This window comes from Chroicocephalus ridibundus, chromosome 8, assembly GCF_963924245.1.
Source record: "Chroicocephalus ridibundus chromosome 8, bChrRid1.1, whole genome shotgun sequence".
Taxonomy (NCBI): Eukaryota; Metazoa; Chordata; class Aves; order Charadriiformes; family Laridae; genus Chroicocephalus; species Chroicocephalus ridibundus.
In genome coordinates this window covers 56,009,561-56,034,976 of record NC_086291.1, presented here as the reverse complement: position 1 = coordinate 56,034,976, position 25,416 = coordinate 56,009,561, and the positions used below count along the sequence as shown (strand labels likewise).

At 42.6% G+C, this 25,416-nt stretch overlaps 2 protein-coding genes across 3 annotated transcripts in view; one reads left to right on the top strand and one right to left on the bottom strand.

The window, feature by feature from the left end:
* Positions 1-7,426, bottom strand: part of PRKAR1B (protein kinase cAMP-dependent type I regulatory subunit beta) — a 100,383-nt gene extending 92,957 nt beyond the window's left edge. The window contains exons 1-2 of one of the 2 annotated variants that reach the window (XM_063343908.1): positions 6,999-7,426; positions 5,760-5,946 (exon numbers count right to left, since the gene is read on the bottom strand). In XM_063343908.1, the coding sequence (XP_063199978.1) occupies positions 5,760-5,946; positions 6,999-7,411 (600 nt within the window). In that variant the 5' untranslated portion in view covers positions 7,412-7,426. The other variant, XM_063343909.1, reaches the window with a different exon arrangement.
* A 1,153-nt stretch (positions 7,427-8,579) lies between these two features.
* Positions 8,580-25,416, top strand: part of DNAAF5 (dynein axonemal assembly factor 5) — a 29,621-nt gene continuing 12,784 nt past the window's right edge. Inside the window, exons 1-7 of the mRNA XM_063344204.1 lie at positions 8,580-9,695; positions 10,237-10,421; positions 11,188-11,312; positions 11,760-11,875; positions 15,857-16,089; positions 19,051-19,257; positions 21,410-21,553. Coding sequence (XP_063200274.1) covers positions 9,164-9,695; positions 10,237-10,421; positions 11,188-11,312; positions 11,760-11,875; positions 15,857-16,089; positions 19,051-19,257; positions 21,410-21,553 — 1,542 coding nt within the window. The 5' untranslated portion in view covers positions 8,580-9,163. The remainder of the gene's footprint in view (positions 9,696-10,236; positions 10,422-11,187; positions 11,313-11,759; positions 11,876-15,856; positions 16,090-19,050; positions 19,258-21,409; positions 21,554-25,416) is intronic.

Below are 25,416 nucleotides of genomic sequence, written 5' to 3'. Positions count from 1 at the left end.
CCTACAACTGAAACAGAACAAAAGGAAATAATTTTGAAGATAATTTACTGCCTTTGAGAAAAGCTACTGCCTCGCCTTGGCTAAGCAATCGTCTGTGATGGAAAGGGCCGGTAGCTGTCAGAGCGCCTTGCCCGACGCTCTGATGGATGACTGTAAAACACAGAGAACGAGGAGGAATTGCAGGAGCACTGCCTCAAAACGCTTACATCCCCGAATGTGGAGTTTTACCTTGCCCGAGGGGAGCTGCTAAGTAGCCTGACCAGCCTCTCAAAAGATCAGTGAGGGATTTGCTGAGCTGCAGACAGCAGGAGGGCAGGTACTCAGCCAGTTCTGCAGGCCCGGACTCCAGCACAGACAGGATTTAAGCCAAGGCAAACTCTTCTTCAAAAATCCATTGGAAAACTAAGGCTTGAGGGCCCCTACATCTGTCTGTGAGCCTATAAAAGGCTGCGGTCAGCTGGCGGCAAATATGTGCATGTACCTGTTCCTAGCTGTGAAGGCCCATTAGGATCATCAAGAGCTTTCCCAGCGTCTCTTGTGATCTAGTGAAATCCGCCATCAGACAGTGCCTTACCAAGCACTATTTTTAACTTTACACAAATTTGGCAAGGTATTTCATTAGGGTGTTTAATGCTAAGTATGAACCTGTTTCTTTAAAGCCACTTAGATGCTTAAAGATTAACACGGATTAAGTATCCTGATGAATGTAAAACATGATAGCTCAAGATGTGAAACAAAGACAACATCCGTTCCGTCACTGCGCTCCATTTTTCTTAGTTTTTGACTTTGAGACCAGGAAAGCTACTCATCCTTGCAGACACACAAAGTGAAGAGGGAGCTGAGCGACACTCTTAACAAGTTCTGCACAAGCTTGTAAGAGCACAGCTTCACTTATAACCAACTTTATATCAGAGCAAAAAACTTTTTTTTCTTCTTTCTGCTCTTACCCCCTTCATCCTCCACCCTTCCCTAAACCTCCTGCATTTAGGAAAGCTTGCCCGAGAGGTCTTAAAAATTCACCTAGTTTTTCGTTTACCTGTTCCAGGAAAACTGTCACCTCTCGTGACACTGCCTGTGGCTGACTGCAGCACTCACAGAGGTCCACCCTGAGCTGACTTTCCTCCGGCCCTCCCCAGTACCGGTACCAGAGTGGCAGGAGCAGAGCCTGTCACACAGCGAGGGCACCCGGGGCTCCCACCGTGGCTGCCATCAGCGTCTCGGGTAGCTCAGGTATGCTCCCACAGGCTCTAGCGACATTTCTGACCACCAAGCAGACACCGCCTGACTGCTCTGCAAGCTTTGAAAGATACAGAAATATTTGTCTTACTAGCCTTTATTAAACTGCTTAGTTAATGCATTTTTTTGATAGCTTTTCCTCCATGGGATTTTCCTTCCAATCCGTAACCTCTCCCGTCTTATCTTAAAGGAATGAGTTATACTTAGCATAATCACCTGTACTTAATAAGAATGAATTCCATTGTTTTGGCCAGGTTCTGGTGGAAATTATCGATTGAAAAATTTTTTGTTGTGACAAAATGGAAATACTGGGAGAGACTACTGTTGCAGAAGAAAAGCCTGATGCTCAAATTTTGATGCTCAGATGCCCCTGGTTCTGAAACTCTTTATGATAAATAAATGAACTGTATTTTACTAACAGGGAATGAATTTGTAGTTTACTACACACTTTCTTTTCAGTGCTAGTTTACGGCAAACTGTCACACAAATGCCTTTATTTCTCTGAGCAGGTCTGTGTGCAATACTGTCTAATAGCACCAGGTGGAGCTACGCAGATAATCTCATTTTGCTTTATTTAATTGCAGACGGTGGAGTCCAGGTTTTACTAAAACTCCCTTTTTGAATGGTACCTTAAGACATGCAGCATTAGCCAGGGTCCATAAAACCCCTGCCAATCCCCAGCAATCCAAAACCGTAAGTTCAGTGTGTGCAGGACAGTATTTCTTGTGTGTGCACAGGGCAACAGAAGGGACCAGGGGAGAGCTCAGGTCCAGAAGACACCAGCAGAGACCAGCTGGCTCAGGTAGCAAAGCCGACGCTCTGAAATACACTGTCTGCAAAATGGCTTCAGCAATGTACTCAGTAATGCCTAAACATATCCTGCAGGTTCCTGCTGCTTCCCCTTCGTTTGTGCCATTTTCTTTGTTAGTTCTACTCTTTATTATATTTTTTTTCTGCTGAACAAAAAAAAAAGTCTAGCTTAGCTTGGCAAGCCAACTCCACCTTTGATCATATAATCATGGCACTAAACAGCCTGACACTAATGAAAGTTTTGCAGTCTCAGTATAGCTGGAAATACAAGGCTTTGCCTGTAACTTCTTAGCAATTAAATTTTTACATAAGGTAAGAGCCGGCAATAAAAGATGGGTTCCCTGTTTTTTCTGCTATGCCTTCTTTACCCTCAAGTAAACAGGACCTAATTACAGCTGTTAAATAATGCCACAGTTTTTTAGCTAACATCTATTCCCCCACTCTAAAAAAGCCAATTAATACCCCCAAGGGAAAGGTTTTCCTCACCCCATCCACCAACAAGAAGTTCTATACAGTCACAGGGAAATGTAAAACCAATTATTCAAAAGAAAACATTACATAATTTTTTAAATCTCAAATATCTAAACCATTTTCCACTTTTTTCTGTGCTCCATGGCATGTCAGAGAGTTTTACAAAGTAACGGTTAACGTGACCAGAGTAGATGTCATCTTGAAGTTTGTAGGTCACAGCATATGAAAACTGACTTGCGAACTGCAGAATACAGAAACTTAGGCTGATTCCCAGCAATCACTGGCATCTGAAGACAAGCAGGTCCTGCCAGTATTAAGTGAACAGAAAAATATCTATTAAAGTTCTCCTAGGATTATTTTCAGAGTTATGATTTTTAATGTTGTACTTGACGCAAATAAGCTGCAAACTTAAAAAGGCATCAGTCGTTTCTTTCTAACCTTGGCACTTCTCCAGCTGAAAATGACGACTGCAGCATCAAACCTCAATCTCTAGCACTTTATTCTTAAGTATTTATTCGTATTCTCACTTTACAGCCCCCTCAGGCCATGTCTATACCGTGAAATAAAAAATGGCCCAGCCATGGACCTGAATACTAGCCCAAGACAGTCCACATCCCCCAACTGTGAGCTCATTCCCTGGCTCTGTTCTGAGCTGCTTGAACTCCCTCCTGCCAAAACAAACCTGCTCCCAGACGTGTTAGACCTGAGAATTATATCTGGGGCCAGTTAGTGGCGTGGGGTCAGGGGTTAGTCCCTGGCCCTTCTCCGTTCAGCAGTACAGATGCAGGCTGAAGGCGAGGGACCTAGCTCTGATGTCATCACAAGTAAGGTGAAAAGCATTTATGATCTGGTCTGATCTTGCATGTGATAATAAATCTTGCTCTTCTGAGTTGATTTTACGAGACGCAGTTAGCAAAATGGACTAAACACGTTTTTGTATTCACCTCTGAGGTAGCTCCAGTACATTGATGTGGATCGAGCTCTACACGTTTTCCACAAACTCCTTTTTTAAACACTTGAAAAACATCCCACACTTCATCTCTAAACTGCCCACATGAGTTTTTGACAGATACCCTGTTGTTCTACTGCTCTCTTCAGTGGAACGTGTTGTCTATTTTAATGAGTCTGTAAAATAACCTCAAAACACCACACTTCGGTGGAAAAATACATGACTTCATTTAAAAAATCGTGCTTAAACCCAAAGATTTTCACTCCTCTCCCTACACAGGACCAAAATTAAAGGAGCTAATAGCAAACGTGCTGTAGCCGTGTATTGCTCGTTCACATACAAAAATCCGTAACAGGCAATTGCTAAATTCACAACTCAATTAAGATTTTCAGAGTACCTATATATGACAAGTGTCTTCTAAAAACAGGATAAAACTTACTGAGATGATTTCTCTCTCTTTACAAGCCTTCCTTCAACTGTTATTATGCAACCGACCAAGTCAAAATATTAACCTACAGCAGAAAATCCTCCCCAGTGCAATTCATCTCAAGAAACTCCTCAGAGGTGGTCGGGCAAGGAAGTCAGACTGCTGTAGGAACAAGAATTAAAGTGCTGGAAACCTCCAGAAGCATCCCAAAGCCTTTAGACTCAGCAGGTTTAGCTCCCAGGCTGCTCCACAGTCAGTGGGAGATTGCTTCCTTCCATATTAAGTGTGATATTCACAAAATTTGACACCTTGAGACTGGTAGTTTATAAATCATCTCCTTTTGTTTTGTGACAAGTGATATCCATCAGCTCCTGTGTTTGCATCCTGATCGATATCCTGCTACAGAACTCGTGTGTCTGCTGTTCTTTGGGAAATAACAGGAGATTACATGAAAGAATATATACTTTCTCAAGAGTAGGAACTGCCTTCCTGTCTCAATTCTGTGTCCTGTGTTGAGATTCATAAAGCCAAACTCCCCCAGTACAACAACTCAAGGAATCCCACTAGCTATGGAGAATATTCTAAAATACTACAGCATATTTTAACATTTTTTGCAAAAATTATGTTTATCCTTCTTGCCAGGGCGTCCAGAATTGCACACATTAAGATGGATAACAATTCATAACACGATAAAGGAAATTCAACAGATTTCGCTCTCTTGAAACAGGTCTTGGCTCTCGGAAGTTTAGAATACGCAGAACTAAGAGATTTTTATTTTTTCAATAATAAGCATTACAATTAAATAACATCTTGTACTTCCTACCCTTCCCTGATGTTCCAGGCATTCTTACTGAGCTTCCACCAGAATGCGATGTTTGCATTTTTTTAAAGCTACACAAATTTGGCATATACTCGCCATATTTATCTGAAAAGCAGCGAATGAGATGTATAAAATGCTTGTATCACTTGTAATATATCAGCTCCATGTATTATTCAGTAGTTGCTATTGATTTTGCTCTGTACTTACAAAATTCTGCCTCTAGAAGGAAAAAACTACATAAAACTCTTAAGCCTACAAACTTCAGATGTTTCCTTCAAAAACAGCAAATAGTCCTCTTCTTTAACTAAGTATATGAATAAAGTCTCTGGCAGATTGGGGACTTGTATAACAAACAACTTGCAGCCCTGTGCTCCCATTTATTTCTGGAGAAACACCATCCCGAGGGAAATGTTGTGCTCACACAACACACCCTTCCTGCAAAAGACGCCCATAGGCTTTAGTAAGAATTTGCCTGGGAACGTTTTAAAATGTCTCCCCCTCTACGCTGCTTCTCAAGACAGTCACAGCATACGATGTCTCTTCTTGTTGGAAGAGCCTGGGACAAGCAATAGAGATGTGCAAGAGCAGTAAAATTAAATGGCAAACTGTTCAATGGGTTTTTTCTCACAACTTGCTGGTTCCCTGATTTTGTTCAGTTTTAGGGGAAGAGAAAACCACATCATCAGCCACTGGAATAAACAGGGAACAGCATCTTTTGCTCTCGCAGGCAGGTTCTTCCCACAGGTGAGAGTTCAGGACACCACACATCGAAACAAAAAGTATGCTCATAACTCTTTGGGTCATTTTTAACAAGTGTGGTTTGATGAGAAATCATAAACTTGGCGTGACGCACAACAAATTAAATACAATAGTCAATATTATAGTAGACATCAGCAAATAAAGGGTTGGGTTTTTTCTTCTAACAGCCTGTTTTCCTTTTAAATTTAAAACTTAAAAGGAAGAATGCACCAAAATACTTGAAACTTTTTAAACCATCCTTTTCAGTTTAAAAATCAAAAATTATAAGTCACCTGAAAATCACTGACCTTTTCTAATTTTTCAAAGTGTTCTCTGAGGAACTTCATGGGCCGGTCAGGCTTTGCTATGCAAAGGTTTACAATGCATTCTTTTAATATCTGTTGGATGTTGTGCTTCTGAACATAGAGTTCACATCCCTTCAGGCTCTCGTCTTCTTCCACATTGCAGGAGGAAGAAGCAGCAGCCATCTTCAGGCTTGTAAACAGAAAACAGACACAGGTAAGAAAATGGTGCAAGAAAGAGATAAGAGACAGTTCCCAAATCCTTTGTCAGAGAGCGCTGGAGGAGCAAAGTCATTTTAATATTGCCTGTTGCCTATTCAAGAGCTATTGATCCTGATTGTTCAAATGTCTGGGGTTGTACGTGGAAATGCTGAACCATGTCATCTTTGTACAATCAACGTACCAGTAACTGCAAAAAGAGCATTTTAACTCCCAGACGGCAGTCAGCCTTTGGAAATAACGGTGCAATTAATCATACAAGGCCATGAGTTTCAAAGACAGCTATTAAATGATGGCGCAAAGCCTTGCTTTTCTATTCCCTTGGGGACTCTCTCCCCGTCACCAGAAGTCCAGTTTTCCACAACAGAAGGATTTTTGGTAAATTTTTACATCTCCCCTTTCCACAGCCAACCACCCTTCCCGGTCCCGGCTGCGATGGGGAGCAGAGCCGCCCAAAGGCAAGTTTGTGGGAAAACAACCCCAAACCCCTCTTTATTTCCCCCAGTGAGCGTATGTCCGCTCTGTTACAGACCAAAAACGGCGAGGTCGGCTCTTACACCGGCCTCCCGCCGCCCTGCCCGGGACGGGGGAGCCCCGGGGCGGCGGAGGCCGAGCGGGCCCCGGAACAGGCCCCGGCAAGCGGGGGTGCGCCGGGGGGGGGTCCCCGGCCGCCCGAGGCAGCGCATCCCCGGGCAGGGGCTGGCGGATCGGCCCATACCCGTCCCCCCGCCGGGCTCCGCGCCCGGCTGGGCTCGGCCAGCGCGGCTGGGGAGCGCCGGAGGCTGCGGTGGATGCCGGGGAGCCGGTAAATACCTGGGTTGCTGGAGCCGGCGGAGCGGCGGCGGCTCCTCTCTCCTTTCCCGGAGGCGGAGGCAGGGGCTCCCCCGCCGGTATCCGCACTGCGGCCGCCGCCTCCCCTCGCTGCCCGCCCGGCCGCGGGGCTCCGCGGGGACCCTCCGCCCCGCTCCCGCACAAAGGCTGCGGCCCCGCCGCGCCCGCGCAGGAAGTCCCGCCGCCCTCACTCACCGGCGGGCGCGGCCTGTCCGCCGCCTCCGCTCCGCGCCTCCCCGCACCGCCTGCCCGCCGCCTCCGCGCCTCCCCGCACCGCCTGCCCGCCGCCTCAGCACTGCTCCACGCCGCCCTGCACCGCACGGCCTGCCCGCCGCCTCAGCACCGCGCCGCTCCGCACGGCCTGCCCGCCGCCTCAGCACCGCGCCGCTCCGCGCGGCCTGCCTGGCCTGCGCCCCCACACTGAGGGCGGGCTGGCCATGGAGGACTGGCTGGCTTTGAAAGGTGGCCTGGCCGTGAAGGACAACCTGTCCATGAAGGACAACAGCCTGGTCACAAAGGTTGGGCTGGCTATGAAAGGTGGCCTCGCCATGAAGGATGGTGGCCAGCCCACAAAGGACGGGGGTGGCCACGAAGGACAGCCTGGCCATGGAGGAAAACAGCCTGGTCACAAAGTATGGGCTGGCCATTAAAAGTGGCCTGGCCATGAAGGATAGGACGGGCCACAAAGGACGGGCTGGCCATGAAGGATGTGCCTCGCCACGAAGGTTGTGCCTTGCCACAACGGACAGCCTGGACATGAAAGGTGGCCTGACCAAGAAGGACAGCCTGGCCATGAAGGACAACAGCTTGGTCACAAAGGTTGGGCTGGCCATGAGAGGTGGCCTGGCCATGAAGGTTGGGCTGACCATGAAAGGTGGCCTGACCATGAAGGACAGGTTGGCCATGAAGGACAACAGCTTGGTCACAAAGGTTGGGCTGGCCATGAAAGGTGGCCTGACCATGAAGGACAGGTTGGCCATGAAAGGTGGTCTGGCCATGAAGGACAGCCTGGACATGAATGACAATAGCCTGGTCAAAAATTTTGGGCTGGCCATGAAAGGTGGCCTGGCCGTGAAAGGTGATGGCCTGGCCATAAAAGATGCGCTGGCCACAAAGGACAGCCTGGCCATGAAGAATAGGCTGGCCACAAAGGACAAGCTGGCCATGAAGGATGATGGCCTGGCCACAAAGGACGGGCTGCTGAGTGGAGCAGGAGCGTGGCAGCTCCATGCACCCCAGACCTGCTGCACCCCATGGCTTTGGAGGGCTGGGAAGAGCAGCTCACCACCTCGGTCACTTTAAAGTAAAGTCATCACACCTCTCTACGAGGCCTGTGAGGAGCGTTGTCACAGCTGGGACTTGGCCATGGGCCAGCACCTTTGGTGGGCCAGGTGCCAGCACGCGCTGTCGGGAATATTCCAGTGCAGGCTGATATTCCCTCTGTTTCCCTGTTCCCAGGGGATTCACACTCGCGGTTCCCGCAGAATAAATGGTGAATAAGGACCCCAGAGGTGCGCAGTCACGGTAGCAGCAGCACAAGAGAATGATCTCCTTGCTGGTAAATACAAGGTTATTTTAAAAAGATAATATGAATTAGTTCCATAGTTTATTGCACTTTAAGTATGATTAGTCAAGAAAAAGACCCGGATGACCCTTTTGGTTTGATGTGTGTTGATTGCACAGTCACCAGAGCAGCACACAAACGTTACGTTGTGTAAAGTGCTTGCAAGTACAATACAAATACAACAGAAATACACATTAACTAATACAAATGAACACTAAAAATTATATACCGCTGTTACAGAAAGCGGTGACTTACTGCCACTGCAGCACTGATCCTTCCAGAGGAAAAACAGAAGGGAAAAGTGATGCAAATAACGTGTTACGTGTGAAAGTTTTCCGCAGAGTATCCCCCTCACCCCCGGGGCTCTGCGGGGCCGTGGTGCCAGGCTCGGCGGCTCGGGCCAGGTCGCTGTGCCTTTCCCCTCAGCACGGCCCCGCCTGCGGCCGCCCCTGGGTTTCTCTCAAGTTTGCATCGCTTTTTGTCCCCGCGATTCCAATAACGGGTCCCGCTCCTGCTGGCAGCCACCGTACCTGCTGGAACCACCGCCCGGCCTCCGCGGGGCTTTGCTGTGGGGCCGGGGTCGTCCCCTCAGAGCGGCGGAGGCACGGCGGGAGCGGGGCCGTCCCCTCGGGGTGCCGGGAGCGGGGCGACGGCCGCCGCGCTGCCAGTGCCCGCCACCCGCGGGGCCGCTACAGCCCGGCACACCACCGCCTCGCCGTAAAGCGCTCACCCGCCGTCGTAAAAGTCTCGCGCGTCCTTAGCAACGCCGTGGCACTTCCGTGGTGACGGCTGGAGCATGGCGGCGGCCGGGGCGGCCGAGGTGGCGCAGGCCTTGAGCCGGCCCCTGAGCTGCCTGCAGGAGCCCGACTGCGGGCGGGCGGCGCGGCTGCGGGCGCTGGAGGCCATCCGGGCCGAGGTGCAGGAGCGGCCGCTCTCGGGCGCCGTGGTGCAGGAGGTTTTCGGGGCGCAGCTGGTGCGGCCGCTGGCGCGCTGCCTGGCGGGGGACGCGGCGGAGCGGTGCCGGGATCTCGCCCTCCAGCTTCTCCGCCACGGGCTCAGCCACGGCGACCGGCCCGGCGAGGCGCTGCCCGTCCTCCTGCCGGCCCTGGCCCAGCGCCTCTGCCCACCGCAGGGCGCCGAGCCCAGCGAGGAGCTGCGCCTCGGCCTGGTCCAGCTCCTGAGCCTGCTGCTGCGGCGCTGCGGGGCCGCCCTCGTCCCCTACCTCGCCGAGGTTATCCGCATCCTCCAGGCCACCCTCCTCGACCAATATGCCGAGGTCAGGCGGGAGAGTTGCAGGTGCGCCGTGGCCTGCGCCCAGGCCATGCCAGGTGGGGCCTGGGGATGGGCACGGGGGGGGGAGCGGCGGGCTGATGTGAGCCTGCAGCCTCCTGGGAGGACAGGGGCTGAGGCAGGGACCGGTTGGAGGTTACTGGGATGCAACTGAGAGAAAGAGAGATGAGAAGCTGCTCACACCCTCAGAGGTGCACCTTGCAGGCCTTGGAGGATCTGTTGGAGAAGAACCATGCCAGGGATGGATGCTTTGAGCAACCTGGTCTAGTGGGAGGTGTCCCTGCCCATGGCAGGAGGGTGGAACTGGATGAGCTTTAAGGTCCCTTCCGACCTAAACAATTCTATGGTTCTGTGCTGAGCACTTACAGCATGGGAGTAACAGTGGGAGGAGGGGATAGGGGAGTGCGTGTGTGCCAGCGTTCAGCTCTAATGTAGTATAAAGTTAAATCTGTGTGCTACATACATGAAGCAACATTTATCAAGCTGCTATTCAAAGCATTACAGAAATCACGTCATTGAAGATCTATCACCCACATAGAGAAAGGCATGTTTGAAGTTTGTGTCTCTCTGCCCTAACAGAGCACTTCCATATGCAGTCAGAATCTCTGATAAAACCCTTAATGCAAACAATTTCACACCAGCACTACAGAGTTCGTGTTGATGTAATTCAGGCTACTGGAGCAGTGATACAGTTTGGAAATGGAAAGTCTGTGGATGATGTTCTGTCTCATCTGGCCCAAAGATTATTTGATGAGATTCCCAAGGTGTGCTTTTCTTCTTTTTTTTTTTCCTGGATTTATTTTGAATCTGTTTTGGGGCAGTTCCTCCCCCCCAGTTTTTCAGCTATTCAAAACCAAGGTTGGTGACCTGTTCAGCTGCTGTCTAATCCTGCCAGCTGTTGAAGTTTGTAGACACCTTTTTCTTTTAATGGGTGCCTTCAGCTCTATCGTAAATTGTTCTGTCAGATCACTCTGGGACTTGATTCTATGGCCTTTTCATATGCTTAGCAAACACAGTATTGATCCCTTCATAAGATGCAACTGAGACAGTAATTTTAAAATGTGCAACTTAATAGTAACTGAAGCATTTTAATTTTTGAGTGGTGTATTCACATTATTTAACTTAGACTTCCTTTATAGTGAACAGAGAAAATTGTCTTCTGGAGATGTGCTTGGAAAGCTTCAAATTCCAGAGAAATGTACATTTCTTGCATTCTCAGAGAGATATTAACCATGAGAATTTAGAGTCTTCAGAGTTAGGTCTGTATCTTGTCTTCCTCTCGGAGATGTGCTTTTGTGCAGCAAATAGTCTAAGACTAACGAAGCCAGAGTGAGAACACAAGAGGGAGCATGATACCTTGGGTGTTACTTAAGATGCTTGCTATAAGTGAGGAAATCCTGGGTTCTTGTAATTTCTTTTGAGATTATTGATGTACTTTACCAAGTCTTGTGTACCGAAAGCAAATATTATTTTTTTAATTTTTCTGGTATTTTCCTGGCATATTTAAAATAATCTTTTGTATCTCTGTAGGTTCGGCATGCTGTTACAACTGTCATTGGAGAGTGGTTATTGCACCTACGAGATAGATATTCGTATTTTCACAAGTTGATCCCTTTGTTACTTGGCAGCTTTAGTGATGAAATTCCTGAAAATGTGTAAGCAGAACGCTTTTTTTTTTTTTTTTTTTTTTTCCCTAATGGTTGTTATACATGGAGGTGTTTCTACATTCACAAATGTGTTGCTTGGAGGAGAAAAAAAAACCACGCTTTTTTTTTTTTTTTCCCTTAAACCCAAACTGATAGCATTATCTTCAGTAACTTTAGTTATATTGTCCTTTTATGCTACATTCAAGTAAATATGAGAGAGACAGAGAGGTAGGTAGACAGAGACAGAATTATTCTTTGGCAGAGGTGAGTCCGCTGTACTCTGTCCACTGTGTACAAAAGAGGCATAAGCTCCCAACTTAATATGCCTAGGTCAAACATCAGGAATGCTTCCTGTCCTTCCAGATGAATTTAAGAAGTCAGAGTTTCTGGAAGTCTTATTTTAAAATGCTTTTCTTTTGGGGGCATGATGGTATAAAATTCTTATTTTATGTCTAGGAAACTGGCTTGGACTTATTGGGAAAAGATAGGCTTACAGTGGGAGAAAGAGAATGAGGAAGATCTGAAGGATAAGATGGATTTTAGTGTTTCACCATCTCATTATCCCAAAGGAGGTAAGTGTTGAACTGAAAGTGATTTTTACTTCCTGAATAATCCCTGAGCACTGCAGTGCAGTAATGAGAGCAGAGTGGGGTGTGTAATATTCATTACAAGATGTAATGTTAGTTAACGTATAGGGGTAGCATATATATAGAAATATATATCATATATGTATATAAAATTATTTACGTTAAATTTACATTTAAAAAAAAGTTGGTTCAGTAACTACCTTCAGTTTTTCCATTAATCCCAAAATGCATGTTGGAGAAAAACTAAATGAAAACGCCCATGCTGAAAAAGAGACAGCAGTGATGCAGAAGCAGCAGAAAATTCTGCATTAGGCAGCAGCCAGGTGGAGAATGGGCACAGAAATGACCGGAAAGGAAGGCAGGATGAAAGAGCCTGTGAGCTGAGTCCTTAAATAATGAGAACTAGCCACAGCATTACTGATCCACAGAATTGGCGTGGAAGAAAAATTTGCAGTGAAATGATTTCAGACTTCTTTGTCTGAAGAGACACTAGGATGCTAATTAAAATCTGCCAGCTTATGCAAAGACATGGGAACCGAAACAATAATTTCCTTTATTATATACAAAACCCCAAGATACGTAGCAGGGGTAGATTACTACTTAGTACCGTATGATTTATAGGTAGCTTTAAAACGATATGTTTGCAGTAGCTTGAAGCTTGTTTCCCATCTCAGGTTCAAAAAGTTAATGTTTAAAAATATGCATATAGGTCTTGGTGAAAGAGAGGGTTTAAATGGGTCATTTATTGATTTCTATACTCACATTTAACAGAACAAAAACTCTTTTGGTGTGAAAGAACAGGTTCATGCTTGACTTGTGCCTACCTGACAATCACATCACAGAATACCCAGCAGCAAAATCCTTTCCATGACAGTGGGTTCCGGAGTCCTTTCTCCTTTGAAATTAGACGTCTTTTTTTTTTTCTTTTAAAGTTCCTTTACTCAGTAATGCTTGAATGAAAGGGGAAGCACTTCATAATGGTGACTGGTTTGACAGAACTGTTTAGCTTTGAAGACAGTCAAGTTGTTCTGTTATCCTTTCCAATTCTTTTTTTTTCCCCCTTATTTTATGTTTATTACCTCAGGGATCTGTAAATGGTAAAGAATGTTTTTACTTCCACTAGCGATGGCAGAAACATATTTCTTTTTTTGGCAGTCAGAGGATTTTTTTAATGTATATAAACTGTCAAAACTGAGTGTTTAAGCTCTAGTCACTTATTTTGTAATGACCATGATATAGTGAAGGTCGTGAAAGGCTTTATGTGCTCATCCTTGAAATAGTTGTTTCAAGGACGTTTATATTGCTAATATTGTTACCTTGTTCAGTTTTCTCTAGCTGTGTGTTGGGTTTTTTTTTGCGGGGGGGAACAACTATTTTTTTTTAGAAAGGGACATCTGTCAATTACTTCATAAATTGAATTATGTGAACTTTCTGAAATAAATTTTCTTAGCAGAATAAGTATGTTTCACAAATTTGGGCAACATTCCAGCCCTGCATTTAATTGACTTTTCATGCATCTTGCTTGGTAGAAATGTGCATGGAAGACTTGAATGGGACGTATGTACACACCTGAGTCCCATGTTAATGGTGATTTTAAGACATAATATCCTGCTGTTTATCTTTACTTCCAAATTGTATGTCTTATTAACAGTCAGGCTTTATGTGACAAAAGAGAAGAAAAATGAGAGGAAAGGGTGATCATCTACTTAATTGTACAGATAGAAAACTTTGTCAAAGACATTAGTATACCTTAGTTTCAAGTAATAATTTGTGGTGTCTTACCACAGATGGTATGAGTTGTTGTGATGTCTGTCCTTCCCCCATGTTTCCCTTCCACACACGTTTGGGGTTTTTTTTTGTAATAAGATAATGATGTATTTTGACACGGCTGCTCTTGCTTCTGACTTATTCAACATCCTGGAATATCTGTTTATAACTGTGAGTTTGTAGTACATTTTACTTAACTATCCTAGTCCGACTGTCAAACTAATGAACCTGAGAGATGAGCCCCCCTGCGCTTTGATCTCCGTCTGCCAGATGTTGCAGGTCAGAGGAAGAGCAGAGTTATGCCTCCTACCTGGTGTCATCCAACCAACTGAGCAGCTTGCCGTTCAGCAGCAGCAGCCGTTGCCTTAGGATATGGGTGCAGACAGTTTATAGCAGGGAAGGCTTTGACAGGAGTAGCTACAGGGATAAATGCCTGCATTTGAACATCTGAAATGAAGGAACTACTGATAAAGAATGGTCCAAATTCTTTAAGCAAAATTCTGCCTCAGGTCGAATAGGATGCCAGTCTGTATTTGCTGTCTCAAGTTGATTTCTTTATTTGACCTTTTGCTATTCATTGTCAGTTTTCATAATCCAAAATGTTATCCTTCATTGACAAAAGAAGCAGCAATTCATGTCCTGATGCTTGAAAATTTGCTTATATTTTTTCCCTACTCTAGGTATTTCATAGGCATTTCTGTAAGCCTTTTGTGTTCTTCAGGCCATTTACTTCAGTCTGTTTTCCTTTTAGCATTCGTAGTTACATGGACCAATGCAGGAAAATATGCTGAGACAACTCAGTCATTTCCCTTTTAAGCATTTACAGCAGAACTCTGTACCAGAAATAAAAAATGTACTCACACATTCAGTGGTTTTTGACACCTTATAATGAAGAAAGTTTCTTTCTCAAAACAGTATGTGAACATTAGGAGTGGCAATAATAAATTGGTAGTTCTTACGAGAATAACTTTTCAGATTTTGTCTGTATAAGCGTGTACAGTGTAAAGGGGAAAAAATTCTCCCGTAGAAAAAGTCACTAAAAAACTTTATTGCAGTTCTTTGGAACGCACTGTCCTAGTTTTGTGTAAAGTACAGCAGTGGAGGCTTGATAATTGCTTGTGATACTGGTCAAGTTGCTTCTCTGAGTCTCAGTGATTTATAAATGAGCTAAAATGTCAATTTGATGATTACCAGACAGGACAGTAAACATTTGTTGGGAAGGTTGTGCATCCTCTGTTGAGGTAGGGGGTGTGTGTTTGTAACACTTTGGGGTTTGTTTGAAAACAAAAAATAACAACAACAAAAACCCACTTTCCACAAAATCTTTATGAATGAAATTTAATCTGGGGGGAAAACAAAAAGACTCCTCCAACTCCTGTATAATCGATCTTTCACTTCCTTTTGAAATGTCTTATTTAATAATTGTCTTATTTAATAATAAAAATCAGACAGAGATTTGAGAGACGTATCAGAGGGAGCCACTTTTCCTGAAAAGGCCTTAAAAAAGAGATTGTATAACAGCTGTGTTTTTTTAAAATAATATCAATTTTGTCGGCTTGATCTATTACACAGCACTTGTTCAAGTCATAGTACCCTTTCTACTTTTCATTTGCTAGATACACTTTTAACCTTTTCCTTTAGAGGGCACAATTGATGTTGTCCGTTTTACTGCAATTGGTGTCCCCTGCACTATTTGTGACTTCTACCTTTCTTTCCAAATTACATTTCACTCAGTTGATACCACAGTGTTTGCATGCAAAAGTCTTTCTACCATTTTATCTCTCTGTGTTTCGGTTTATTTTTTAATGAGTTTTTTGTTGCTATAAAAAATAAAAGGAAATTATTATTCTGTGTTTTCCAAAGCCGGTAATGTGCCATATCCATAAAGTTCTCTTTCTCTTCGCCTTCTGTACACATTTTAAAACATGTAATCTAGATCACCATCCAGTAATAAATACATACATTTTCAGAGAGCTGTGTGGAGTTTAAATTCTGCAATAGATATTAATGAAATGCAGCTTGCACAGGTAAACTTCTTATCAGCATTTGGAATATTTTGTTCCTTGCTGAAGCAGACACCCATAGCTCTTATCTCAGAGCCTTTAAACTTTTCTAAGGATTAATGTGCATTCACTTTTCCTTTGATATTTCTTTTTTCTTTTTTTTGTTTTGTTTTTTTGTTTGTTTGTTTTCTTCTAGTGACTCGACCAGGACTAGGATGTCGGGAACTTGTGTCAAGAAACCTCTCCAAAATTCTTCCAGGTCTCTGTCATGATATAACAGACTGGGTTGAAAGCACAAGAGTAAAAGCATCCCAGCTTCTGTATACGTTATTGCTACATGCGGAGGATCACATAACACAGCACATGGAGCTACTGCTTAGAACTTTGTACCAAGCATGCTTGGATGAAGAAAGTGACGTGGTTAAAAATGTGAGTCTACTCTGCTACAGTATCTACTGTACACTGAATAAAGACCTTATCCTTTCTAGTCTTGAGTCAGTCTTCAAAGGGTTGACCTTACCTTAGGTCACTGGAAATTGCCCATGACTGAAGGATCAGGCTCAGGTTTTTATGGATGTTAAAAGTATGCGAACATTATATGTACGTACTGTGTTAAAATAAATGTATTCTTGTGTTACTGGTATGAAGACCAATAACAAAATTATTTAAATACTCTTTAGTTGATACGCCAACCCCATGAAGCATTAATAATGATCTCTTTAAAAATCATAAGCAGTGGATTATAGTATAAAAGCCTTGGGGCAACAAATTCCATTTTAAAAAAATGTGCAGGTCATGCCCTTTCAGGTTAATTTCACTTATCTCCCCCTGCTGCATAATCCAACCATAATTCCAACCAAGCATTGAGGTATGTTTATTCCATGTGATACCTATATTCAGTGTTTGAACACTTGACTTAATGCTTGTAAAATGGCTTTTTTATTCATGTTTTTTGTGAGGAATAACTAGTATCCTTTTTCCTAACAGTTGATGCTGTCAACACTTTGATCAATAGTATCAATAAACACATGTAGTTGAAGACATTAGATAAATTTAGCAGAGGACAGACAGGTGATACAAACATTTTTACAATTTTAAGAGAAAATCTTCTGTTCATATTTCTACACAGGCAAGAGAACATATGAAGAACCAAAAAAAAAAAAAATTCCACATAGCTTACTTTAAAGCTGCAAATTTTATTGCTTTGGGAAACTGGAAGAATGTTTTCTGCTTACTCAACACAAGTGATCCAACCAGCATCAGAAAAACTGATTTCTTAGATCAGGCTTTTCTTTAGGTTCCTGCTCTGAGCTACACAGACTGTGAAATCCATTTCTGAAATGATCCTTTTTCTTATTTTCTTTCCTGCAGTTTTTTGTTGTCTTTAGTCTTTCTCAGTGCTAATTGTTGTCTCTGTCCTTTAATTTTTCAGAATTGTTCATCTCCTTCCCCCAGTTCTTACTCTGTTACCCCTTCTACCTATTGCTCCCCTTCCACCTGCCCTTTCACAGCCAGCAGCTGGTCTCTAACCATGTTGCCTTTCAGCGAGGCTGAGCTTGTAGGATAAGCCAGTCACGCACCCATCAATAGTAGAGAGAAGTAAAACCTGGAATGCTGTCAGAAGTAATCTTGTTTCAAGAAGGGGTATATGGGCCTTAGAAAATCGATGCCCAAGGGCTGAAGTAGGAGATATGCCACTGTGGGTATGCAACTTTTAAGTTCCTTAGTGCTTGTTTCAAATATATAAGAAAACTTAAATATTTAGAAGAGTAAACCCACATGGTCGTGCTGTCCTGGTGCTTGTGTTTGTTGCTGTAAGAATCTAGTGGTTGCTGCTGTAAATATAAATTCAAAAGTATGTGTTCGAGCAGCACGTAGTTTTCTCTTTCGTTTTCTTGACCATACTTGTCTCTTTCTTAGTATTCCATCACTAATCTTCTCGTGGGTGCTTCTAAGAGATTTATTCCCAATTAGGAGATGGTTTCTGTATTTAATTTTACTCTTCCTTATGCCAAAATTTTAAGATCCAGCAACTTTTGTTTGTGAATGCCTTTTATCTCCTTAGTGATGCTGCTTCCCAGGATTCTGTGATTATCTCCTCTATTGATTGTCACTGTAGAGCTCATTTCAGAGCAGCCACCAGCTTGGAAAATGTGCATGTCTTTCTCCAGCCCAATAATACTAAATTACATGTATAAGAGTAAAAGACCAAGTGGTCTCTTAATACTTTTTTTTCTTTTTTTCTTTTCCCCTGTTAAAATGAGTAGATAAATTGATCCATACAAATGCATCAGTTCATATTTTTAAACTGTTTAATTGTATTGTCCTTTTGCAGTTTCCAGAGCACTAACAGACTTTTTCTTTCTCCGTGGCAAATATGGAGGAGGACAGGGTTCACATCTACGTAGAGTATATTATAAACTGTTTTGAGTCTTCACCCTTGTGAAAAGAAACTGTTACATATAGTGCAGTTTTAAACTATAGAATTCGTGGCTACATGCTTCCATTGGGACTAAAAAACTAGGATAATTCAAGTATTATGTACAAGTAAAAATTGACAGCTAAATCACTAGGCTAAAAATTGTATACAAAGGGGAAATAAGCTTTCATGCTTGGGGAAATGAGCCAACAATCAACTAGTAAGTGGTTCCGGTTGCACAGGTAATGGGGCAGTAGTTGACTCTATCTCTGTTCATGCACTTGATTGTAAATATTGGGCATCAGGCAGGAGTAAGCTCTGGTGTGACGGTATTTCACATGGAATACAACATAGCGATATGTCTGCAAGGCAGAGATGGGATTGAAGAGCACGAGTATCACGTGGAATACACAGTAATTTAAGCCTGTTCAGTAAAATAAGAAAGAGATTGAAAGCAGTGGGCAGTTTCCCCATGGCAGTGCTCCCACACTAAACCAGAACTCTAATGTCGGTGTCAAAATATAGCGCAATAACAAAAAAATTCCTCTTCCAGGGTTCTATTGTTGTTGCTTTTAATAGACGGGTGGTGGGTGCATTGAGAGCATTCCTCAGAACAGCATGTGGAGGACAAAATGCTAAACCACTAAATCTGCAACATCTGGTTATTCTAAGCTAGAGACTTTATTAACGCTGGAAGTTGTACACTTCATTTCTGTGCATTACTTTCTCATGGAAGTGTGTCTGATGCTGAGCAGAGTGCTTGCATGCCTTATTATGTGCTTACTGAACACATGTCAAGAAAATTTCTTCATGCATATAATCATTACTGAGCGAGTGGAAAAGGCCTACAAGGCAACTGCAGAAGCATTTAAAATAACAGCTGGAATCATAAAAAGAAAAAGCCCCCGATATGTTGAATGGTCTCTGTGTTTTCAGGAAAATACTCAAGTTTTTCCTGTGCTTTTTTTCAGTGTGTGAAAGCAGCAGAATTGATTGGAACGTTTGTCAGCCCGAAGGTGTCGTTGAGATTAATCACATCAGCCTTTGGGAAGACACCTAAGCCATCTTGTATAATGGTCCTAACTGCAGTGATTCGAGGTAGCACAAAAGAAATCTTACAGCCTCATTTGACCGATCTTGGCAACACACTGTCACAAGCTGGACAAGGATCTGAAGAGGTGAGGATAACTGGGAAATACACAACAGACTGCAGTTTTAGACCGGTAGTTCTCAGACTTATTTTTCCCTTGTTCTCCCTAAATGCTCCCATTCCGATTCCTCCCTTGCACACCTAGCCCACGCTATCTCAGGACATAGCTGTTGACGTGTGTCTGAGACAAAACAGGAGCTTCCCTGTCCTCCCTGGGCCCTGGTCAAATCTGCTATTCCCAAAAACTTGCTAGCAGTCCATCCCCTTAGCAAGTGTGGGTTCAAATTTGGGAACTGCTGTAAAAGGCTTCAGATAGTGGGAGGAAAATGAAAAGGCACGACAGGGAGAGACGCAGCTGTTTGGTATGTACTGTACTGTTAGAGGACTACCTTGGCTGAGCCAGAGGCAAAATTTAAGCCATGTTTTCAAATGCCTTGTGTTCACAATCCAAACAAGATCATATATTTTGATCCTCATCAGTAAAAATGACCGAAAACTTTTCACAGTCCATTGTAATTGACATGTCAGGTTTCCCAAGAAAGATTCCCTCTTAACATTACCTTCTTATTTTTGTTTTGAATTATTATTGTTTTCCATTTTAAAAGCAAGGTGCCAGTACTCTTCCATGTACATTTAGGAGCACACTTTGTAAACTGTTGGGCCTCGTTGCTTCTCCTGAAGTAAGAATCTAGGAGGAAGACCTTTATAAATTAGAAGTTTACTCCCAAGTGTACCCTTAATTAATGGCTGAACTTGAAGACCATTTTCATTTTAGCATTTGAAGAATATTCATCAATTGCTATATAAGGAGGTGAGAGATTCTCTTTAACATGGAACAGAGAATTTTAACTTCCAGGATTATTTTTTTTCCCCTTCAGTTCCTCAGATGTAGAAATAGATCTGTTACAGATGCACAAGAAGAATCCCTACAAATTCCCCGGCAAATGAAATCTCAGCTTTCATTCCACCAAAAGTTTGTTAGTCCCGTGCTCTTAGGATGACCAAAAAAGGGCCAGTGCTGTGCCTTCAGAAAACTCTGCCTTCAGGGCAGGTGCGGACTTCCCTTTAAAACAGTTATTCGTGTGTGTCGACTGAATCTGGCGTAATTGTCTTTTTGGACCAATGTAAGATATATGTTTGAAGTTCTTCCCTCATTAGGTTTCTTCCCTAATGGAATATGTACCAGTGATGCAGGAATTAACCTTAATCTCCATGAAGCCTGTGATGATTCGGAACTCATACAACTGGAAGCGCTATAACCTGACTGTTCGCATACCCATTCCCTGAAGTATATCTGCAAAATTGCTGTGAGGTCTTAAGCTTACCGCTTCCATTTGGCATTGGATACTGTCGGCACATTCATCTCCAGCTGAAGCGTTGGGCAGAATTGTTCTAGCCTTTGGTCTTGGAAAACAAGCTTTCTCTATTTTAGGCAGCGAATGCTGCGTAGACAGTTTGGCTAAGGATTGACCGTGTCCATGAGATTAATGACGTTTTTAGCTAACCTTTTCCTACACCTGATTTAATTTTTGGAACATTGTAGCAATGGCCTATTCTGTTTGTTGAATGTAATCTGACAGCTTCATGGAATATCTGACACACTTTGTCATAGAAGTCATTGCAAACTAACAGACAACAATATTGACTTCAACTGGTATCCGTTGGATCAAGATAACATGAGTTATATTGCATCAAATGAGAGAAATTGGCTGAGATAAAAGCAGATGCTCAGGTTTTCTTGGTTTATGTATTTAATCATTATTGTTCCATTCAAAATAGTCAAACATGGAATAATATTTGAGGGAGTTGTAACAAATATATAATTAATTAACAAATTGCACTTCAGAATGGGAAAGTACTATCGGTAAGCATTGCAAAATGCTTTGATGTTTTTATTCACAGTGGAACAATTGGGTGATTAAGAGCAGGGTCATTTATTTTGTTCACAGGACAAGGTAAATACAAACAAATAGTGTGGGAGGAAGATTATATTCTATAAAAAGTAGAATGTAGGTAATCAAAAGAACTAACATGAAATAATCAATATGTTAGCAATTTAGGGGATTATACAGTGCAACTACACAATTTTATTATTGTAATTTCCCACATCTCTCCCTTAAAGACAATGTTATATTTTCTAAAAAAAAACATAATAAATTTATGCTTTTATTAAAAAATAGGTCTTTTATATGGAGCAGTTGCTTTATTGTGTTCAAGCATTGATTGAAATATGCCGGGAAGACTGCAAAGAAATTAGCTTGCAGCTCATGAAAGTTTTGGTGACAGTAATGGCACTACCATGTTCTCAGCACCTGAAAGAAAAGGTAAACTATGAGCTGGTTTAAGATTTTGTTGTGTTTCTGATTCCTACTATTGATAAGACACTTTGTCTAAACAGAGCCATAATTATTTGTCTTGCTGTTAGGTTTACACCACAGAAATCCTTAACTAAGAGCTCATCCCCAAAGACTGGTAGAGTTTGAAATGATTTTGTGTTGCATGACCTTGACTTCACCCTCTGTCTGTCTCCTCATCTTTTTCCATAGCCGAAATCACTTTGGGTTCAGTTTGTTTAAAACAGATAAAGGCAACTTCTCCAGAAGAATAACTCATTACAATCTTATTTGTAAGAGCTAAGAACTTGTACGACACTAGTTTTGTTTGGGGATTGCTTATTTTTCATCTGTATGTGTGTGTGTATATGGCAACCTGTTTCAAAAATTATATAGAAATATAATTTATATAACAGTTAAACATTTAGATATACATATAACTTCGGATTAATCAGATTCCCTCTGTTAGAATGAAAGAAGCATGAAGGAATACTTGGATTCTGTGTTTAGTCATAAAACTGTTTTGCAAAGATCTATCCCTATGGCACCTTTCTGGGAGTTAGTTAATATTGAGAAGTCACTATGAAGGCTGAAAGATCTATGAATGTTAGCATTTGTCAGTCAAAATATTGATATTCCTGCTTTGCCAGATCACAGTTCATAGTTGCAGATGCTACATCTGTTTCCAGACGACAGTTTGAAGAGCTCAGTTTCATGTTGAATCCTGCAAATCCGTGGGGCTGTGATTAAGATGAGCAGCATCAGGGAGTAGGGTCTTACAGGTTATTTCTTTTATGGAAGTGGAAGACAGGGTGGTGCTGGAGCTGTACTTCAGGTAGAGTTTTGGGACAGGAGGTGCTCAAGAGTTCATGCCTGTCGCTGGATTCTGCAAAGCCTTGGGCATGCTGGTGGTGCTGTTTGAACTGTTGATGCTTCGTTTTTAGGTGGATGTAAGTCACTGCATTATTGTTAATGTTAGCTTATACACAGGCGCACACAAGTTGCCAGGAAAAAACCTCAAATTCATTTTCTGACTGTTAAAGAACAATTCACTTATAGATCAAGAGCACTACTAGCCTTAAAAAGTGATGGTCTCTTAATCAAAATTTTTATCTTTAGACAAAGATAAGACTGATTTTACAGTAGTTGACCTTTTTACCTCCCCACCAGAACTAAAAGTTTCAATGTTGCAGGAATGCTTTAAAATCAAGGCCATCTGTAGATGCCCTGATAATAGATGAGCTTTTTGGCTAAACATTATCTCACCCCCTTATTTCTCTCTTCCTCTTTCTTCCCCAAGCTAAATATCAAATAAATCAGGAAGCCATCCTCATGTAGCACAATTGTGACCTATCTGAGTTGTCTTTTTTCAAACACACGCCTTAAATGCGATGGCTGCTCTGCTTCCTTTCCCCTTGCTCCCAGGCACGGTGCTCCAAAGGCTGCGTAGCGTCAGGATTTATGGCCCCAGAGCTGACAGGCATACGCTTAGAAAACTATTCCGAAAGAAGTAAAATAGAACAAAGGTTGAGACAAACATTGAAAAGACTTTGCAGGTCAAAGAGGGATGATGTGAAGATCTGTCTCATGCCAGTGGGAGAGTGGGATTTTGGGGGGTTTGTTTTGTGGTTTGGGTTTTTTTTTTTTAAACAAATGCTCTGTCCAAGTAAGCCTCACACAGACGCATCTGCTGTTTTGTGGTATCTTGTCCGTTTAGCCCTGCAGTGCTCCTTAAAGTCAGCAATGTCCATTTAAAACCTTACAAATTCATAGTCCGACAAAGAAAGCAGTTTCATGGAGATAAAGCCTGATTTTTGTATACGGAAAAGTTATTCTCCCAAGATTATTGAAGTTTTCAGCCGTTCCTGCAGCTACAGATGAGTTGTAAAGTTGACAGTACTTTGGATGAGAATCCTTTTTCTCATTAGCCTTTCTTCCATTTAGGCAGACAGAAAATCTGGCATTGAGATTACATAATTGCAATGTTTCAAATTTGTCACAAAGGCAAATACGGCTTGATTATTTCCCCCACCTAGTTATTGACTATTGTAGAACTTCAAAGTGAGCTGTGCAACTTGCAGAAGGCAAGAAGTCCCTGTTAAAATAGCTTAAGACCATATAGAACAAATGGATTACATCGATCTTTACAAGTATAAATTTGTTGCTCAGGAAAAAAGTCTGTATTCAAGATCAAAAGATTTTGAGTATAAACATTAATTATTCATGTTTATACTCAAATTAGAGTATAGAATTATAGAACTTCAATTCAGGCTTTATTATAAGCGGAGACCACAACCAATGTGACCTGACTGTGAACACTCACCGCCTTGCTTGGTTTTTGGCCCTTTGCTTTGTTTGTGAGCGTTTCTGGTTGCTCAGGGCTAAGGGGGAAGATCCAGACCACCAACTGAGCCCTTCGGCGTCGTGAGGAGGAGTGTGGTTTACAGCCCCAAAGAGACAGAAGCCCTATCAGTTGTTAGTCTGCTGAGCGTGTATTGAGCTTGTCAGGGATTTAGCTGCTGACCTAAAGATAAGGTTTTTGTTTTGTTACCAGTGGCCTGTGCTATCTTGGCTCTTCTTTTGGACACGTCTATTATTAGCATGAAAATAATGTATCATTAAACTTGTTAGCTTTCAAATATCACCCTTGTTCTTTTTTTTTATTTTTTTTTTTTTAACTGAGAGGCACTTCTTAATGAGAAGATACACATTGGTCTACAGGTGTATTTAATTTTTTTCTCTCTTTTTTTTTTTTTTAATTTCACTCCTGAAACTACCTGAAGAGTTTCAAAATCACCTGTGAACTATGTATTATTTTGTATCTCTTTTGTTCAATGGAAAAAAAGTCTTGCTGATTTTGATGGGGTTAATAATGGGGAACAGTTTCTGTCTTGACACGCTCCATCCTGTAAACTGTTCCAATTAATTTACAGGTAGATTAATACTTTACATATAAATTATTCTGAGTTGCTTTGGCTGCCTGGCAGAATGCTTCCAGGGAGGAGAAATCTATTGTGCTTGAAGCAGGCAAACCTGCTTTAAGGGTTTGCAAATCCTGATTTTTTTTATTTTTTTTCTTCTAGAAATCTTATTTATTTTCACCACATCTTCCATAATAGCATCTTTATTGGGCAAGTGATTAGCCTGTAAAATTCTAAAGGTCCTAGACGTGTTTCAGCTAACTTGTGCGGTTGAGTTCCGTTTAAAAATATGACCAGAATTTCTAATTCTACTGAACCCTTTAGAGCAAATGGCGGCAGTCACGGGGCTGCAGGCCATCTTTCCCTGCCAGCGCTGGTCGTGCTGCTGCCATACGGTATTTCTCGGTGGGGTTTCTAATGGTGTCTCGCTCCTCGCTCTTGACTCACTGGCGGCTGAGATCACTAAGGCTATAGATGCTGCTTTCAGTGTGCTTTTCATCTCTCCTTAAAGTTTTGTACCTCTGGTAGGAGTCTTCAGGAATTGTAAAAGCAAATTTTCCTTTGCTTTGAAATACACGTGCTACGAGTGATTAAGAAAATCTATGTGCTTCCTTGCCAAGCATGATTGCCTCTGGAATTCCTTTAGTAGTTCTTTTCATGCGTGTTATTTGCCTGTCTCATGGAATAGTCTAAATGTAAATAGGAAGAAGGTATTTCAGATGTAACAGTGAATTTTGGTACTTCTCCTAAGCCACAGAAGTTGAGAATTTCAAAATGAACCTGCCTGGCTCCTGTAAAGAGAAAGCATCTTGCGTAATTCAAATTGGCCAGAAGAAGGAAGGGGGAGAGAGGAAATGCCATGTCTTCTCTGAGCTGCAACAGCAAGAGTTTTTGGCAGCTGCCATAGCCTGCTGGATGGGATTGGGAGAAATC